This window comes from Xenopus laevis, chromosome 6S, assembly GCF_017654675.1.
Source record: "Xenopus laevis strain J_2021 chromosome 6S, Xenopus_laevis_v10.1, whole genome shotgun sequence".
Taxonomy (NCBI): Eukaryota; Metazoa; Chordata; class Amphibia; order Anura; family Pipidae; genus Xenopus; species Xenopus laevis.
In genome coordinates, this window is record NC_054382.1 from 89,533,187 (window position 1) to 89,553,908 (window position 20,722).

The 20,722-nt window shown below is 37.3% G+C and overlaps 1 protein-coding gene across 3 annotated transcripts in view; it reads left to right on the forward strand.

The window, feature by feature from the left end:
• Positions 1-1,866: 1,866 nt before the first annotated feature.
• ptpn2.S (protein tyrosine phosphatase, non-receptor type 2 S homeolog) overlaps positions 1,867-20,722 on the forward strand; it is a 29,984-nt gene continuing 11,128 nt past the window's right edge. Inside the window, exons 1-9 of one of the 3 annotated variants that reach the window (XM_018268726.2) lie at positions 1,867-2,165; positions 6,753-6,843; positions 9,598-9,698; positions 14,524-14,622; positions 17,694-17,831; positions 18,458-18,667; positions 19,100-19,261; positions 20,279-20,448; positions 20,585-20,633. In XM_018268726.2, the coding sequence (XP_018124215.1) occupies positions 2,109-2,165; positions 6,753-6,843; positions 9,598-9,698; positions 14,524-14,622; positions 17,694-17,831; positions 18,458-18,667; positions 19,100-19,261; positions 20,279-20,448; positions 20,585-20,633 (1,077 nt within the window). In that variant the 5' untranslated portion in view covers positions 1,867-2,108. The remainder of the gene's footprint in view (positions 2,166-6,752; positions 6,844-9,597; positions 9,699-14,523; positions 14,623-17,693; positions 17,832-18,457; positions 18,668-19,099; positions 19,262-20,278; positions 20,449-20,584; positions 20,634-20,722) is intronic. The other 2 variants (XM_018268727.2, NM_001093441.1) reach the window with 2 other exon arrangements.

Genomic DNA, 20,722 nt, shown 5'->3' on the forward strand with positions numbered 1-20,722 from the left:
GTAATAATTTTAAAATTGGTATTATTAATTGAATTCAATTGGTGTTTTTAATAAAGTATCACTACTAATTAAAATTGATGTATTACAATGTTTAATGAATTGCAGTCTAATTAATTTGACCGTATAATATAATTTAGCATATAGCACTTCATATAGTTAAGCACAGGCACTTTAGAGGTTTTTGATTAATTATTGGCAGCAGTGTAAACTCTTTTAAGTGATTCTAGAATACAAAGACATACGGGGTTTTACTTTTCTTTTCTCTTTTTAAATTAATAAAATATACAGGCCCGGATTTGTGGAAAGGCCACCTAGGCCCGGGCCTAGGGCGGTAGGATTTTAGGGGGGACGGCATGCTGCCCAACCACACCCACATTGGTCCAGATGATGAAAATTTGCACAAAAAAAGGGGAGAGAACAGGGGCGACAAATGGCAGTGGGCCTAGGGGCGCCCACTATGTAAATCCGGCCCTAAAAATATATCAAATTGGTGATTGTACCCCGCTGTGTCCTTTTTTAAGGTAATAAGTTGCTGAGAATATACATCCTTTTGACATTCTCCATAAACATCACACTGGCCTAGGGTAATTTATTGAACAGCACAGCATTGTGATGTTATTGCCAGTATCACTCGCTTACCTGATATTCGTGGCCAGAGCAGATTATTTTCTCTTGAAGGCATTGTCCCCTCTTCTTTGTTTTTTTCTGTATTCTTTTCTTGCTGTTCCATGCAGGCATATGTGCAGTAGAGTTAAAGCCAAGCACTGGCAGTTATATCAAAAGATGTACATCTGCCACTATTGTTTTTATTTTAAATGACATCAACATTATTACAAGTAACAGAATAAAATGTTTATTTTATTTTTAACAGAATATATAAAAGAAGAGGAGAATATGACTGTTGGTGGGCTTCTTTGGACATACTATAGTGTACATTTTTGTATAGCCACCCCTGAATATACTGATCTTCTATTTTTCAGTGCCCAGTCAGTTTCAGATGTGCCCTATACAAAGCTGGCCATCTGTTTCCTCCTCTTCTCCAGCTATCCATCAGTACTATGGTTAGCCAACCTCCATCAGTGATTAGCCATCCTTCCTCAGCACTTATTAGTCCTGCTTAGTTGGTGCTTAGCTCTCAATTCCATTTTGGCAGCCCTTGGACTAGGTAAAGGTGAGAAAGGCTAAGCACAGATGGAGCCAGGATAATGAAGGTCTGAGCTAAGATTTGCAGCTTAAAGGGCAATTTCACCTTCATTAGCAAAACTGTTATAACACCTAAACCCCCAGAAATGTGTCCAAACTTTCCTTAACTTGTCAAATTTTGTAAAATGGAAGTGGTGTTTAGGGGGTGTGGCCATAAAATGGGCGTGGTTAATAAACCATTCTTTTTATCCCTGTTTACATTTTTCAAGCGTAGGGAGGTATATCAAGTGACCAGGCTGCTGTGGCCATAAAATGGGCGTGATTAATAAACCATTCTTTTTATCCCTGTTTACATTTTTCAAGCGTAAGGAGGTATATCAAGTGACCAGGCTGCTTGTAGTTCAAGGTACCCCTCGATGAAAAGAAAGGCATTTACAGTAATTATACTGCATTCTACATGTCAAAGAAAGCTTGCAACGTTATCAAGAAAGATCCACACGAGCAGCATTGACTACAATTCTTTAAACAGTAGTGATTTAGGACTATTGCTCTGCTTTAAAGGGTACTGCCCATAACCAGCATGGCCGCCCAGACGCCTGCGAATCTGCAGGGGATATCCAAAGAGGTGGAGCTGGAGGATAGGCACGTCACGACCAGAGGAAACTAGGCTGGTAGCGTGGCGTTGATTGGATATCGATTTTTGGGGCGGGTTATCGAAGTTTGTTTAAACCAATAGTTAGGAGTAGGGCGTGACAGAAAACCGGGAAGGGGCCTGTTAGCAGAGACCGGGTGAAGCAGTTATTGTCGCAGGTAGGGGTTAGTGACCGTACCTTCCTCTTCCTGGTCTCGCAGCTTCCTATGCATACACTATCATCTCCTTTGCAACGCGACGGACGATGTGGCTGTGAGCAGGTCGGGCTGGAAATCGGGGCTGGAAAACGGGAAGAACGGAAAGTGGGGGAGACATGGAGAAGGAGTTCCGAGAAATAGACGCAGAGAATGGCTGGAATTCGGTTTATGGGGTTAGTGTTTGTGCTTTATGTTGTGATGAGTGATGATGTAAGGTAACATTCTGGGCCTGTTTCCTTATGACGGGGTCCGGCCGCTGTGTCCTGGGTTGTTTTAAGGCGCGGGAGGGTCGGGGTTACTTTTTGTGCTGTGTGGCCCTCATTGCCACGGGGCTAGTGAGATATTTGCCTGCCCCACCTTGTATAGGACAGTGGGCTGTGTGCTCCCCCTTGTAGTAGAGAGGGCGCCCCAATGTTCTTGTAATTGGCCCCTCTATGGGGTTCATAGGCTGTTGTCCCCCTTCTTGATATGGATGGGCTCTATTCCCCCTCTGTCTTGTAAATGGGGCTTCTGTGCTTTGTGTAAGTTGAGTGCCACCCTTGTTATAAGGAAAGGATGGACTGTCTGCCCCCCACCTTGTCATGCACAACTTCAGGGCTACTTTGCCCAACTTGTCATAGGGGATTGGAAATGTTCACCATAATAACCGCCAATAAGCCCCCTAAAGGTTCTGTGTTTATTGTATAAATAAATTTGCATTACAACATATTGATCGTAGATTAAGTTTAATTACAAAACACGCAACTGGTTTATTACGATTCTGTTTTATCTGCCCCTTTGGCCATGCGAATTATTTGGGTTTGGAGCTCTCTGTTCCTGCTTGTAATTGGTATATTAGGGTCCTCGCTTGTTATGTGTAGGAGGGAAGGAGGGTCACTTTCTGGCCTTATGGTGGGTGGAATGGGTTGGTGATGGGGGTTCATGTGTCCCAGTATGTGATGAAAAGAGTGGCCTCTGTACTAAATTGCACAAATACAGTTATCCGTAGCAACCAGTCATCTTCTATTTTTGTAATGCTAGTTTGGAAAGCAGTGTAAGGTGTGCAGTTAGGGGTGCATAACCCTGAAAAATAAAGTGCCTTTTCCTTGTTACATAGGAAAACAACGCATAAGATATGATTATTGGGCTTTAGTGGTAGATATCGCAGATCCATGGCAGAAAAACACCAGGCAGGGCCCAATACTGTCCCTTGCTTCTCCCTTTACAATTGTGAGATGAAATGCGCCCCCATGTGTATAGATAAGCTTTCTGGGATGAAATTTGAGCACAACAGTTGGAAAGGGCAGTCTCAAGTGGTCACTGGCTTTTCAATGCCAGCAGAGGATACACCACAGTGTCATAAATAGAAGTTACTGGGCACAGCAAATTAATTTTCGGGCTCCCAGCATATGCAGAGGTTTTTTTTACCAATACATGTTTATCAATATATGAAATCATTAAATGGGACCTTCTATATCTCCCCTGATCCAGCACATTTGTCATTACCCTAAAGTTATTGTCCACTTAACATTTCCTCTGAGAAAAATGCCAATAGTATATAAGCCTGCAAACATGCCCTTACTGTAACCTTCTTGTCACTGGGTGCACAGGTAGGTCTTAGACCAAAATAAATAATCCTATGTGAAAAATAAACATTTGCCATTAAAACATTTATTACAGTTATTACAGTGTGTATTATGGTGGCCATCCACAGGCAGCTGCCAATTCAGCCCCTTCAGACCGAGTCAGTAGCTTATCTGCCTGTGTATAGGGCCCCCCAACAAGCCTTCCTGATCAATATCTGGCTGAAAATTGGCAAGATATCATTTGGGCAGGTTTAAAAGTCCCATTGGAACAAGGACCGCATAGGCTTGTTGATATGGACCTCCCTCTGACAGCCTGTTTCTCCATTAGTGGGATGAGTGGGCATATTGGGGGGAAAAAGCTTATTTGTTGAGGACACCAAAAGAGCAGATCTTTCCTTGATATGCCCACCTTGAGGTTGTTTGGCCCTTGGATAACATGATCAGAACAGGTTTCAGGTCTTTTGTACTTCTTGTATTTTTCTCTATTTTACCAAATCATTGTATGACATCACGCAGTCTTCGCATGATCCTCATAAAAAAAGTTATTTAACAAAGTTGTATTTTATAAGGTGTAGATGTATAAAAAAACATTTACATTTTCTATATTTCTTTAAGGGCTCTTAGGCTTCTTACACACTTCATTCTTTTCTATACAGGGGAATGCATGAAGAAATGCAGCCCAGTTTATTCTATTAGCCCATCCTTATTGGGACGCAGGCAGGTGCAAACGGTGGTAGAAAGCAACTTGATGTCTTGTAGAATAGACTGGGCTGTATTTGTTACTAAAGTGGAATGCATGAAAGATCCACCTTAGGGGAACACAGGTAAGAATGTTGATGTGAAAGAGAACTTCGACTGTGCTGGGCTATGAGAAAATATTAACGTGGTGCATCTTTACTGTAGTTTGCAAAAATTACCTTTAATGGTCAACGTAATAAATACAAAATCAAGCCTGCAATCTCAAGAAGTGCATCTCAAATGTTTCAACATATTTTTAGGACTACCAACAATTAATCTACAATTTTAAAATTATTTTCTTTTATTCAAACAAACTAAAGGCTATTTTAAATATTACTGCATTAAAGTAGTTGCCTACCATAGACATTATAGCAATTTAGGTAGCGATGTCCTCATTCTCATACCCTCACAGTGCTGCCATGTGCCTGCTCTTCATCACCACGTTCCTGCCTGCACTCACACCTAGGTAAAGTACACAGACTAAACTAAAGGGCAGACTTATCAAGGGTCAAATAGTAAATTCGAATTCTAATTCTCGAGTTTCAAAATTCACACATTCTAATTTTAATCCCCCTATTCAAATGTAAATTTGAATGTGAGATTTATCACACCTTGACCCTGGATACAGTCCTAATTTTGAATATTCACCACCTAAAACCTGTTGAGTTCATGTACAAGTCAATGGTAGAGGTCCGTTGAGCCATTTGGAGCTGACATTCAATCAAATATGAATCGAATATGTTTTGAATTTTTTTGTCAGAACCATTCGATCATTTGATTTTTTTTCTTAAATAACCTCCCAGTCTAATTTTGAATTCAAAATTTGATAAATGGGGCTCCCAGTATTAAACTGCAGCCATTTTCTAACTAGCCACTTCTAACAGAAAAATTATCGGAAATGAATTACCGTTACTGATTTGTTGGTGTGAGTAACTGCATTGGGCAATATCAAACTAGCCCTGCACATGCTTTCTTGAGATGAGGGTGTTTACATATTTGTTGGAGCATGGTGGCTACTTCTAAGTACTGTTGTGCTGGGGGGTGAAAACTTGATTTTTCTTCTTTATAGATACCTGGTAAGGCCTCATGCAGTGCATTTTTAAACTGCAGTCGGTAAAAAGGTTATTAATGAGATGAAAAGAGTTTCAGAGTTGCAACTAGGCTGGTAAAAGTAATGGAAGAATTGAACTCTAAAAGGCTAACAGGGTTGGGTTTGTTTTTTTTTTCTCTGGAGCAAATATGTTTACAAGAGCACATGATTAAGGGCATTCTAGATATTGGGGGAACCAGATGCCACTCCTTTAGTCTTGAGGAACTGAATTTTCATTTGAAGCTGCGTAACTGGTTTTTCACCTGATATTCTGAAGGCAGCTTTTTCATTTTTAAGTTTCTGATGCCCAATACAACAAAGTATAGTGGCATATGAACTGGTCATAAAACCCCTGACTAAATTCACTTGAGCAGTTCTTCTGCCTCTCAGGCTCTTCCTTGCCTAAATCTTATTGTTCCAGTATAAAACCCCTGACATCTATGTTTATGATATTTTTAATCTCATATCACTCCATTTTGAAACATTTTGTAAAAAGCAACTAACATTATGAAAAAAATTGCACCTTAGAGTAGAAAGACACATTTACTACTAGGGGCAGATTTATAAGGGTCGAATTGAAAATTAGAATTTTTTTTTTATGGTCAAGAAATTAGACTAGGGAATTATCAAAACTTGATTAGATTTTCGAGATTTATCATACTCTGACCTTTTAAGAATTTGAATTTGACTATTCGCAACCTAAAACCTGCCAAATTACTGTATAAGTTAATGGGAGAGGTCCAGTGACCAATTTGGAGATGTTTGTAGTATTCCTGACATTCGAGTTTTCGGGTCGGTAAACTTAGTCCAACTTTGGCATATTCGAGTAAAATCAAATTCATGTGAGTTAAAAAAAAACTCACATGAATTCGACCCTTGATAAATGTGCCTCACAATTAGGGATGCACCGAATCCACTATTTTGGATTCGGCCAAACCCCCGAATCCTTCTCAAAAGATTCGGCCGAACCGAATCCGAACCCTAATTTGCATATGCAAATTAGATATGGGAAGGGGAAAATTTTTTTACTTCCTTGTTTTCTGACAAAAAGTGACGAAATTTTCCCACCGCCATTAATTTGCATATGCAAATTAGGATTTGGTTTGGCTGGGCAGAAGGATTCGGCTGAATCCTGCTGAAAAAGGCCGAATCCCAAACCGAATCCTGGATTCGTTGCGTCCCTACTCACAATGTGTAGTTTTCCAAACATGTAGTTTTTTTGTTTGTTTTTTTTTCAGGAGAAACACAAAGATTTAGACAATTGAGAAAAGTTTCCCTAAAAAGAAAGAGATCATGGGATGTTAAAAATGCTTTTGAAATGTTGGATTTGTTGTTAGTTTGTCATATTGTTTGTATTTTTCCCTTAGGATGTAAGAAATGAGTCTCCTTCATTGCCCATCAAAATAGCAAAGAATCCTGAAAACAAAAGTCGTAATAGGTACCGTGATGTTAACCCATGTAAGTGTTTTTATTGTAAAAATATTTGTACTTTATGTAGTGTGTTTCTCTGTCTATGACATCTGTCATTACATACCAGGTGGGGGATGTGTTGGTGTTTTCAGGACCTTTACCATTAGGAATTAGGACCGTTACTATTTAATCAGTGTATTGGGATGATTACTACTAGGTAGCCCTGTGTTTAAACAAACAACATGCATTTCCACATCTGCAAACTTTGTTAGGCTAATTCACATAGTACCACATAAGTACCAGGAGGATGGTACGTGACTGCACACGTACACTAGTTAGCTATAATGGACAGCACATTAGAATCTGTGTTTGTGTAGTCCTGGACAGTGAATCAGTGCAGCACTTTTGAAAACAATGGTCAACTGGAGTTTAACATGGTATAAATTAACCAAAAACCACCCCTATATGTTTTATTCTTATACAGGTATCGGATCCATTATCCAGAAACCTTTTATTCAGAAAGTTCTGAATTACGGAATGGACATCTCCCATAGACTCCATTATGATCATATAATCCTAATTCTTAAAAATGATTTCATGTTTCTATTTAATAATAAAACCGTACATTGTACTGGATCCAACTAAGATATAATAAATCCTTATTGTAAGCAAAACAAGCCTATTGGGTTTATTTAATGTTTGCATGCTTTTCTAGTGGACTTAAGTTATGAAGATCCAAATTACGGAAAGACCCGTTATCCCAAAAACCCTGGGTTTCAAGCATTCTGGATAAAAGGTGCCATGTCTTTGCAGTAGGAAGAAACTGTAGACAGAAGCTCCAAAATGCCATTGCCCCTTTTTCTTTTCTTTTTTCTTTCAATCAATCACATCATCAATCACAGGCCAAACACACCCAGGTAGCCCGCAAACTATTGCCAGATGAAAAGAATACAATTCTAAAAATAAATGTTTGTACTACAGGTATGAGAACTTTTATCCAGAGACAGGGAGACAGTAGAGTCACGAATTCCAAATTTTGCAGCGCACACCAAAAAGGTCGAGGATTTTTGTGCTTTTAATCAAATGTAAAAACAAAGGCGTTTTAAACTGAAGCTGGACTGAGCAATCCTTGACCTTTTTGGTGTGCGCTGCAACAATTTGTAATTCAGGAAGTAGTGTTCTGGCTAGTATGTTAGACATCCAGTCACCCCAGCCTTTATACATTACATTTTTGACTAACTAACTATATTAGAAACATTTTTTATTTTGCACATACAATCTATTTACCCAGTTTTTATTTTTACCCTGAACAATTCCTTTAGGTCTGCTAAATATGCTTAATTTAAAGAAACCCATTAAAGCATTTAATAAACCCAAAAAGTTGCCAATATTAAGAATTTGTTGTTTCTTATTTGGAATCAAGTACATGGTAATGTTTTATTAAAAAAAAGGAAATCAGTTTAAAAAAAAAAGTATCCATTATAAGCAAATATTTTTTTCTCTCTGTAACTTAAACTATGGTAACTTAAATGCATAAATCGATATTGTTAGCAAAACAATCATATTGGACTTTTTTTTTTCTTAAAACGTAACTTTTAGTATGTTATAGAATGGCTCATTTAAGGCAATTTTTCAATTGGTCTTCATTATTTATTTTTTTATAGTTTTTTGAGTTCTTTTCCTTCATATGACTCTTTCCAACGTTCAAGTGGGGGTCACTGATCCTATCTAAAAAACAAATGCTCTCTAAGCAAATGTATTGTTATTGCTACTTTTTATTACTCATTTTTCTTTTCATTCCCTCTCATATTCAAATTCCAGTCTCTTATTCAAATTGGTGCATGGTTGCTTGGGTAATTTGGACCGTAGCAACAAAATTGCAAACTGAAAAGCTGCCGAATAAAAAGCTCAATTACTCAAAACCAGAAATAAAAAAAAATGAAATTAAATTGCCTCAGAATATCACTCTCTACAAGATACTAAAAGTTAATTTAAAGATAAACCATCCCTTTAAATGATTTTTAGTTGATTAGTATGAGGAAACCAATTAAAGAGGTATATTTACCCATTTGAACTAGTATGCAGAATCTCTAGCTTCCAAACATTCTGCATAATATATACTGTTCCTTTAAAGGAATTGTTGAGTGTAAAAAAAAAAAAAAAGGTTTCTAATATAGTTAGTATCCAACAAATGTAATGTATAAAGGCTGGATTGACTGCATGTCTAACATAATGGCCAGAACACTACTTCCTTCTTTGCAGCTCTCTTGGTTTACACTGATTGGTTACCAGGCAGTAACTAATCAGAAACTTGAGGAGGGCACATGTGTCAAAAATGTTGCTTTTAAATGTGATCTGCATGCTGAGGATCCCCTTAAAGTCACTGACTAATTCAGTTAGAGAACTTAAAAGCAGGAAGTAGTATTCTGGCAATTATGGTAGACTTCTGGTCACTCCAGCCTTTATACATTAAATTTTTTATTTTGTACAGCCTATCTATTTATCCAGTTTTTACACTGAACTGTTCCCTTAACACCAGCTTGCTGACCTGTAAATCACAAAGGGATATGTAGAGTGAGCAGACAAAGCTCCACTAACTATCTTGTGCTGAAACAGAATTTGTATAAAGGATTTTTGACTAAGCTTCATTCATTGTATCCCTATTACTCTAGCTCTGTGTGTCTCCCCTCTTATTAAATTATTCAGATGACCGGTTTGGTTTCAGGGGTTTGAATAATATTAATAGTTCACTGCCAGAGCATCCTTCAGTCATGACTTTTACCTCCCCCCTATTTCTTTTAGATGATCATAGTCGTGTCAAACTTCAGAATATGGATAATGACTATATCAATGCCAGCCTTGTTGTTGTTGAAGAAGCCCAAAGGAGTTACATTTTAACACAGGTAAGCTTAAACAAAGCATACACTTTACAGAAAGGAGAAAATACTTCAGGTATGGGGTCCATTATCCGGAAACCCATTATCCAGAAAGCTCCGAATTACGGAATGCCTGTTTCCCATTTTATCCAAATAATCCAAATTTTAAAAAATAATTTCCCTTTTCTCTGTAAAAATAAAACCGTACCTTGTACTTGATCCAAACTAAAATATAATTAATCCTTATTAATTAAAAACCAGCCTGTTGGGTTTATTTAATGTTTACATGATTTTTTAGTAGACTTAAGGTTTGCAGATCCAAATTACGGAAAGATCCGTTATCCAGAAGACCCCAGGTCCCAAGAATTCTGCACAAAACATTGCGGAGAGCACCAACATAATGCATACCATACTTACACTTGCCCACAGCTCTATGCACTGTACGTAAAAATGATTTAACCAACCAGAACAAATACCCTTTAATTTCTCTCCATCGACCAGCATTATCTCTGTTGGATAATCCCACATTTCTTCCAGGCTGGCAACCTGGTGCATTTTCTTAGTGGCAACAGGATAATTTTTACACCTTACATCGGTTAACCCAGAATAATGTTTGTTTCTAGCCAAACTCTTACTGAACGGTAACATATGCTCAGTACTGAAATCTTTCAATATGCTCAGATACGCCATTATTTCTTATCAATAAGGGAAATAAACGGCAAGACTTGCCCCCGCTCATGTTCTTTGCACAATTCTGTTTACGCTCTCTCCCATATAAAGGGGTTATATCTAGGATATACAAAATATTTGTCCACCAAATACTCCTAAAATATTTCCATTTTGTGGAAGCAAGCTTTACATATATATACCTAGAGGATGACACCTGGCTTGATATGTTCCACAAGATGGTTAAATTCTTCCAATGATACAGGAAACGTCCCAAAAGCTTATGATTAGATCGTACTTAGTACCAGAGAGGTTATGTTATTGGCCCACCTCCTCAACTTGCTTTAGGGGCTGTGAACAGGTTGGTTCCTTCATAAATACATGGTGGCAATGTCCCAAAGCCATTCTATTCTGGTCCAGGATCTACAGAACGAGTGTTACTGGCTTGAAGGAGAAAGAAAGCTACGGAGGCATTTTATTGCCAATAGATTAGCAGCGATAGTGCAACTAGAAAGCTATATTTGTTCTGTAGAATGTTTTACCATACCTGAGTAAACAGCTCTAGTTGCTCTGTTTGTTTAGTATAGCAGCTGCCATATTAGCCTGGCGTAACATCACTTCCTGTCTGAGCCTCTCTCTGTTCACTCAGCTCTGGGCTCAGATTACAGCGAGGAGGGAGGGGGAGAGGAGCAAGCTGAGCATGCTCAAGCCCTGCCCTGGAGGTTTATGCTGAAAACAGGAAGTCTGATACAGAAGCCCATGTGTACACAATAGAAGGAAAGAAATGTAGTGTTTCAGAGCAGCATTACTTTGAGGGATTACTGTTGTATTTATATAGACCTTTCTGATAACGTATACTTAGTTTTAACCTTTCCTTCTCCATAATACTCCAGAAATCCACTACTGAAGCCTTACTCCATGGGAGAGTGGTTGGTGGGAATAAGAATGCTTATTAGATATATCTTGCCTGTTATTACATTACCCCCTTATGCTGGAATATTGTACCAAATAATATGCCTGATAACTTCAAACAGTTTTGACACATGAATGCTTTCCAATTTGTGAAATTGGTGCAAAGAATACACAGACCCATGGATACAGTCACAGTTTTTTGTTATTGTAGTGTTCATAACAGCACTACTTATATTACTTTTCTTTCATCTGTGTTCTTTTACTTTCCTTTTCTGTTAAATTGCCATGAAAACTGAACCTGGATGAAAGTGACTTAAAGTAACAGTAACACCAAAAAATGGTGGCATGGCAAGAGTACATAACATTATCATTCCTTTAAGCCACTTTAAATTTTTTTGGTGTTACTGTTCCTTTAAGCAGGATTTGCTAGTTTTCTTTTGTATGGTAAACAAGACAAAGCTGAACATTTTTTTAAATGTTTTTTTCCCTAAATAGTGTACTAGGCATGCCAAACAGGCTACAAGTGTAGAGGTGTGCATTCCAATATATGCATTCACACTTCACAGTGAAATGAAAAATGAGGGAATGACAATTACATGGAATCCAGGATTCAGTTTGGGATTATGCCTTTTTCAACATGATTCGGCCGAATCCAAAAGATATCTGACTGAATTCACAGAGGAATCCAGCATGGCATATTTCTAGTTTTATATATATATATATATATATATATATATATATATATATATATATATATATATATATATATATATATATATATATATATATATATATATCTATCGATCCATGGAGAAGTCAGCACTCACGTAACAAGGTATAAGCGTGCCTGGGTGCAGTGTCCAAAATATTTAGAATTACAATTCAACAAAGAAGGTCCGCACTCTCAGGTCTTAAAAATCAAAAATGGTTTATTAAAAAAGACTGTCTTTTTTAATAAACCATTTTTGATTTTTAAGACCTGAGAGTGCGGACCTTCTTTGTTGAATTGTAATTATATATATATATATATATATATATATATATATATATATATATATATATATATATATATATATATATATATATATATATATATATATATATATATATATATATATATATATATATAATTTTTTTATTTTTTTTTTTAACATTTTTATTGGGTTTTTCAATTATGCATTTTACTACAGTCTGGGCCACAAAGCTACTGCAATATTGAATGTATTCATTGCCATAAAGTAACAAAGTGTAAAAATCAGAAATAAAGAAAAAGAAAAAAAATATTTAAAACCATTGCACAGGCATAACTATCCTTAGTTGAGAACAGCATATGTAATAACAATAGGTATCGGGTGTGATCACAGTATCCATTTCACAATTTTACATAAAAGGCCTAAACTTGAGCATAGGTGGAGATTTCAGGTAAACATTTTCATTCAGAGAGTAATCTGGTAAATGACGGATCCATAACAACTTGTCTAATTCTGGGCAGTGTCATTCTTTGGCTACTAAAGCAAATAAAGTTCTGCGTTAAAAAGGGCATTAACTCAAGGGATGAAAACATAATTATGCCTCTTTATAGATCCTTGGTGAGGCGGCATCTGGAGTATGCAGTGCAGTTTTGGACTCCAGTCCTTAAGAGGGATATAAATGAGCTGGAGAGAGTGCAGAGATGTGCAACTCAATTGGTTAGAGGGATGGAAAACTTAAATTATGAGGGTAGACTGTCAAGGTTGGGGTTGTTTTCTCTGGGGAAAAAAGGCGCTTGCGAGGGGACAGGATTACACTTTACAACTGCATTAGAGGACATTATAGACAAATAACAAGGGACCTTTTTAAAGGCACAGTATAAGAGTGAAATGTGGCTGTGGTTAGAGGCTTGGATACACCATCTTTTTAGAAAGGACTACAGGAACTGCTGGAGACAAGGTGGTCATGAGACCTAAAGAATATTTGTCCAAGCAAGGACTGTCATTATGGTGTTCGGGGTCTACTAAGCGACCATATTACCAATTCCGCCACACGGGGGTTACAGAAATGGTTTTCTAATAACACCCAATAGGCACTGTTTGTGCCTTAATGTAATGTGGGTATTGCAGTGAGCTGAGCTGCGTAGTAATAGTGTATAAAATTAGGGTCTCCTAGGCATCCCTGGTACCTGGTGGCACATAGTGGGTTTTTTGTGTACACAGGGAGCTTTATTGAACCATATAATATTTCATAACTTTGCTTTGAAATTGAGGTCAGGTAACGGGACCACCATGAGAAGGTTGCAAAAAATATAATAGGAAGTATTTGTCATCTTAATTGTGTTAATTTTCACAGTCTAAGATATGTGGTATCTGTTCCATTCTATCTATTGAAAACATTTTTTATTTTACACAGCCTATCTATTTATTCAGTTTTTATTTTTATTTTTATACTGAACAATTTGTTTAAAATAGTGGATTCAGTGCATCCCTAGTGGTTATGAGACCTTCTCACCCACAGGCATTGCCAAATGAAACGGGGATTGGCCTGTGTATAAATTATTTTTCATTTTAGAGGCAAATGGGCAACTTGACACGTAGTGATGTGTGGGTCAGGAAAAACCTTCACCTGCACCTGACCCAATCCACCAAAATGTTTTCATTTGTAAGACCCACATAGAAGTGGTACAAATCAGCCTCAACCCTTGGGTATCCGGACAGCCTGCACATCACTATTGGCAAGTAGTAGTAAATTTGCTGTAGGAAGCACACAACTTAAGATCAGTAGCACCCTATGGTGTCGGTGATGGTTAAATTGGTTTTCTTTTCTGCTGTGCCAGTGTTGGGCCAGCAGAAGCAAACCATGGACATACAGTGAGCCTTACTGATGTCTTTTGTGCTGTCCAGTTGTCACTCACTCATGAGGGAGCAACAATAAGGAGGTTTCCATGAATGTTCCAAGACACACCTTTGCATCTCTCCTATAGTTCTACACTAGTTATTATACAAACATACAACCATATTCCTAGCTGCAGCTCCGGTTGAATTTGCCTCTTGAGAATACTGGTAAACTTTGTTAGAAAGACATTACATTACTCACTATCTTTGCATTGCTTAAAATTATTCAATTAATTGCATAGAATGCACAACTTCCAAGACCAGTCTAATTATTTTAATAATAAAACCAGTCACCGCATTTGTGTGATAAGGACCTTGGATTGCAAGATTCAGTAGGACAGGGGCTAATTTATCTTAAGTTCCATACAATGCAAAAAGCATTTTATAATGTGTGCTTTTTATTACAGGGCCCTCTTCCCAACACCTGCTGCCATTTCTGGTTAATGGTATGGCAACAAAAAAGTAAGGCAATTGTGATGTTAAACCGAATTATTGAAAAGGATGCGGTGAGTAAAATTTTCTTAGAAGCTAATTGTTTTTCTGCTGCCAGTGTAATACGTTTCAGATCTTAATGTGGGGAAAAGATGCATTTGTTTATAGAGAAGTAGTCTGTAAAGTACTGATTCTACTGTGGAAAGCTCTGTTACATAACCTTTAGTGCAGATTCCAGTAGCATCCCTAATCTTTCAGGTATTTCTGCTTTACCTGTACTAGGAACCTTTAGCATAGAAAAGGCAAATTCCTTAGGATGTAAAGGCGGTGTTCAGCCTGTGAATCTTCATGGTACTGAAAACATTTGCTCAAGCTATTTACTGAATATAGGTCAGCACCATATATATTTTTTTCTGTTTCAGACTGTTTGATGTACTGACACCACGAATATTGGCGTAACTGACCTGTCTTCTCTAAAAATAATTATTGACCATTTGGTTACTTGTTATTTTTACATTGAGGTGTATTGCACATACAGCAAGTAGTAAAAAAAGCAAGAAATAAAAATTAGGTGTATTTAAAAAAGGACATGCCAACTTTCATTTGGAGGGGTTGAACTTGATGGACTTTTTTTTTTTTTTTCAACCCAATTTCACTATGTAACTATATAACTCCCAAAAAAAATGTTGTTGTCTAATAAAAGAAAACATAATTCTAAGAAACTTTGCAGTATTCATACATTACAAATTTTCTATTTTTACATTATGTGTATATGTATTGCTATTGAAAGCAGTTTGTCCCTTTCTATTTTCTGCCCTGGGGCTCTGGCTTTTGAAACCATGCAACACAAGCCAAGGAATTAACCAACTTGACTTGATGAAGAAGACTGGCTTTGCAATATTGTCTAAAAATTAACAAGCAGGAGTTAAGCAAATGCTGCTTTCAATAGCAATTACATTTAGAAATAACTTTTAAAGCACTAACCATTTTTAATAAATTAAAATTGGAAAATTGCTTATAATTGTGTTTTCTTTTATTAGGGGAAGAATCTTTTTTTGGGTTGACATGTCCTTTAAATATTAAAATGAAGTTGATATTGTACTGTACTGTTTAGTGTTTCCTATAATGCCACAAGGAGTGAAAGCTTTTGAAGATTTACGGTACACGAGCTTCCTGTATTGTACAGTCACAGTAACCACTGAATGTCAGGAAGTGAAGTTGGTCTGAAGGCCTTGATTGCAACAGTGTGGAGCACATAGGTCCTGTTACAGAGTTCCACTACAATTATCCTCATTAAAACCCCTGAAATATGGGAGAGGAGGAGCGCAACACCTCCTGAGTGTCAGGCAATGGGAGCTGTGTCAGTGCTGCTTGAGAACTGACCCTAATGCTCTTTTATTAGATAAGGCAGCATGCTAAACATAATGTACATTTGTTAGCCAACAAATGGAGCAGTGGAGCTTCATTTCCGTTTAAGAGCCAAACATTGTCTGATGGAAGCAGTTAAAGATAAATACAGTAAAACTTCAATTTTACATCCTACCATTTTTTTCTAGTCCCCTGAACTAAAAAATATACTGTATATAGTTTACTGTTTTCCCACCTTCTTATACTATAAAAATACAGTTTATATACACCTATGCTAAAGATGTTCAAACAAGTTCACGTTTATCATGTTGTTATTCTAAGCAACATTTCAATTGGCCATCGTAATTTTATTTTATATAGTTATTGAGGATTTACCTTACAATAAGGTTACAATATCACTAAAAAATTCAGTGACACTTCTGATAAATGTTTTTTGCAGGACTGCATTGATTGCATTTAAATAAAATTACTAGAGGTGTCCCTGAATTTTCAAGTGGTCTGTTAAGCCTGCATCAGAACCATAACTTGTTTTCCCTTGATACCATGGGAAAATCCAAGCAACGCAGCCAAAACCACAAACAGAATTGTGGATCTCCACAAGTCCGGTTTCTTCTTAGGTCTGACAAGAATATGTACAAACCGTTGTCACCATGCAGACACTATATCCATTAATGAGGCGGCTCATATAATACACAGGGATGAACAAACTTTGCTCCTAAAATTTCACATGATCCCTAGGACAACAGGAACAGGTGAATGAGATGAAGGTGTTCGGTACCATAGGCATTTTGTACCTTTGTATGAACCACCATTAAAGGAGAACTAAAGCTTAACTAAAGAAGTAGTCTAGAAACGTTGTACATTATGTTTTGGGCTTCTCTATCAGCCCAAGGCAACCAAAGCCCTTGAGCAGTAAAAGATCTGTGTCTCCAAAGATGCCCCAGTAGCTCCCCATCTTCTTTTCTGCTGATTCGCTACACATGATCTGTGCTGCTGCCACTTACTGAGCTTAGGGACCCACTCACAATATACAGTATACATAAAATATAAATGTCACAATATAAGGCTGATTAGAAATTAATACAGATAATTACTACATGGCAGCACAGAAACCAGTGCAATCAGAATTTATTAATCAGCCCTGTAGCATCAGATTATATTACAGGTCAACCTCATTTTCTGTTTGATAATTTGCGACGACCCCTAAGCTTAGCTTCTCAACCGCTGCTCAGAGCCCACTGAGCATGTGAGTGTCACAGACACTTTCCAAGATGGTGACCGTCTGTTACAAGTTTGAAATCCTGGATCATTGCTGCTATTGACAAGCTGAAACTTTAGGCTGGTGCAATACGTGCAGTATATAAAATATGGAATTTTTAGCCACTTTAATTTTTAGGGTTTAGTTCTCCTTTAAGTGAGTCTTTCATTGCCATGACTTGCAAGTCTTTGATCGAGTTTTATAAAACAAAAATAGAACTGTTTGGCCATAAGAATCATTGCTGTGTATGGAGGAAAAGGGCTGAGTCTTTTATACAAAAGAGCACCATCCCAGCTTTGTAGAATGGGGGTGGCAGCGTTATGTTGTACGGCTGTTTTGCTGGAAAATGGTGCACTGCAGAAATTAGATGGTATTATGGGAAAGAAGTTTATGCAGAAATTCTAAAGCAATAACATCAACCAGAAATGTGGTTTAGAACCATTGAAAATGTGTCATATTTATTCAAATGATGCTTTGTTACTTTTTATTTCATTTAACAACGCTCTTTATCCTTTACAGGTAAAATGTGCGCAGTACTGGCCTACCCCAGAGGAAGAGGTTCTATTCTACAAGGAAACTGGGCTTTGTGTCAAACTGCTGTCTGAAGATATCAAGTCCTACTACACAGTCCGATTACTACAGTTACAAGATATTAAAGTAGGTTTTATCCATTGTTACTCATTATTCTGATTTTAACAAAAAACTATACATTCAGAATCAATCTTGCCACATTAGCATAACACATTTGTAAATCTTGCACCTTTACATTTATTTTATTTTGTGATGTTCTGTGTGCTCCTTCATAGATCACCTGAGAGGAAGTAATGCAGGTTCTTACTGTAACAGGAAAAGGTGTGGTAGTATAAGACAGAGCTCTGTCTATTCATTGGCCGAGGTAACGGCATATATTCGTGCCCATGGTTTTGTGTGAGCACGATGCACTATATGAGCCAGATGACTTTAGTACTTAAAATGGCAGTTTTTCTATAAAAGATTATCCAATTGCACATACTACTAGAAAAGTATATTATTCTTGAAAAGTCTTTTATGTTTTAAGAGACCTGCAATATTTAGGGGTGTAGTTTCCCTTCAAATCATGTAGCATTCTGGAAGGCAGAAAAGGTATAGTACTTCTGAAATCAGAACTTTGCTATAGGTTAAAGATCAGAAGTTGGATAAGTTTGATTCTCGGTGCCAGTTTATCTATTTATTATTTAGTATAAAGGAAAATAGTCTCCCTATTTACACACTTGTTTTATTAACAGAACCTGCTTTATATTTAGACAGGAGAAACAAGAGATATTTTCCACTTCCATTATACAACTTGGCCAGATTTTGGGGTACCACAATCTCCAGCTTCATTCCTAAACTTCTTGTTCAAAGTACGAGAGTCTCGTTCACTTAGCCTTCAAAATGGACCCGCTGTAGTTCATTGCAGTGCTGGAATTGGACGCTCTGGGACATTTTCACTGGTTGACACCTGTCTTGTCTTGGTAGGTGAAATGTTTTTGTTTCCCTCGAATTGTGTGATCATTTATCTCTATATGTTGGCATATGCTTAACAGACTAAGCCCAGTAATGCTTTAAAGAACTAAAGACAACAGTTCTTTTTTCATATATTCTACTTTTGTTTATACATAACCTTTTTGTGGAAGAAAGTTGTTATGCAGTAATTGATTGTGCTTTTGCACATAAAACTTTTTACCCTAAATGCTAAGCATTTCTGACCCACAGGTTATTGCTGAAAAATATTTATAAAACCGCCTTTCTTCAGCCATTAGTTAAAATCCATCTTCAATTACAGGAAAAGGCATTCACTTATTTACCTTCTATATATGCCTTTTTATTGTTCGTAAAAAAATTTTTAACTTTAATTTTTTCATTTCAAGATTTAAATTTAAAATACATTTGCTTATTTTTATCAGATGGAGAAAAGAAAGGACCCATGTTCGGTTCATATCAAGCAAGTTTTGTTGGATATGCGAAAGTATCGCATGGGACTAATTCAGACTCCAGGTCAACTGAGATTCTCCTACATGGCAGTAATAGAGGGATCAAAATGTATCATGGGTGACTCAAGTCTTCAGGTTAATATATTAATTTATGATTTACGGAGTGTTGTTTGTGAACTGAGCACATTGCAATAAGTGTAAAGGACCATGTACCCAACTGCTAACCAGAATACAAGCACTAAGCACAGAAATAACCCATTTATCAATTATTATTTTTTTCAACATGTTTAAAGAGATTGTTCCGTGTAAAAATTAAAACTAGGTAAATAGATAGGCTGTGCAAAATAAAAAATGTTTTCAATGTAGTTAGTCAGCCAAAAATGTAAACTATAGCAGCTGGAATGAGCTCTCTTATTGGTTACCATTCAGAAACCAATCAGTGACTTGAGGAGGGACATATGGGTCATAACCTTTTGAATCTGACCTGCATGCTAAGGATCAAAAGCAAACTCACTGAACAGTTATGTCCCATGTGACCCCCCCCCCTATAATCGCTGACTAACTCATAGTTAGAGAGCTGAAAAGCAGGAAGTAGAGTTCTGGCTATTTAGTTAGACATCCACTCACGCCAACCTTTATAGATTACATTTGTGACTAACTATATTAGAAACTTTTTTATTTTCTACAGCCTATCTATTTAACCATTTGATATATTTTATTAAATGGAAGGTTTGGTTAGGAATAGTTTGGATCTTTCAGGAGCCTTTGAAGGCACAGCCTGCCCTTCCACTCTGCTCTCAGCCCAGCCAGCCCTCTCTTGCTCACTACCGATGCCGGGGCCCCAGGTTGAGGTTTACCAGGAACATGACAGGGATCTGCTGGTAGACCGCGATCGACGTCCTGGGCACCCCTGGCCTAAGCAATAAGTTGAGCAATAACTGACATTAGATATTCAGACGCATTTATAACAGATATGAATGCTTTAATAAAAAATTTATTTGGGTTTCATATTTAATTTGAAAAGGACTTTTATTATACAGCTTTTTATGCCTGGGTGACAGGCCTGCTTGAATTGCATAATATCCTTATAATACCACTGTCAGAGAAAGTAATTCTGTTCTCTTATCTAGATGTTAATACTATAATTTGCAGGGCCACTGGAAAGAACTCTCACAAGAAGACCAAAGCCCTAAAACAGACAGACTCTCTCTCCAAAGACAGTCTGCTGAGAGGTGTAACGGAAATAGGCTTTCGGATCAAGTTAAAAACAGTTTGGAAGCCTGTATTAAACCTCAGGACGACGGGGAAGGCAAGCCAGAAAGGTATTCTATAAATGCAAACCTTTCACGTTTCTTTACATATAACATAAGTGTCTTTCATTCATGTAGTTCTCCTAGTTGTTTCTGTGACTTTTGCTTTGTATAAAACTCTCGTTAACGTTTTTTCTGTGTGCTCCAGTTCATTTCGGAGGAGACAAGAAGACAGGAAAGCAAGTGCTACCCAGAAGGTGAATCACATTCTGCCAAGTTTTGTTCCAGTGGCTGAGATGCAGGAAAGTCACCAGTTTTGAACAAGCCCTTCATTTACCTAAATGCA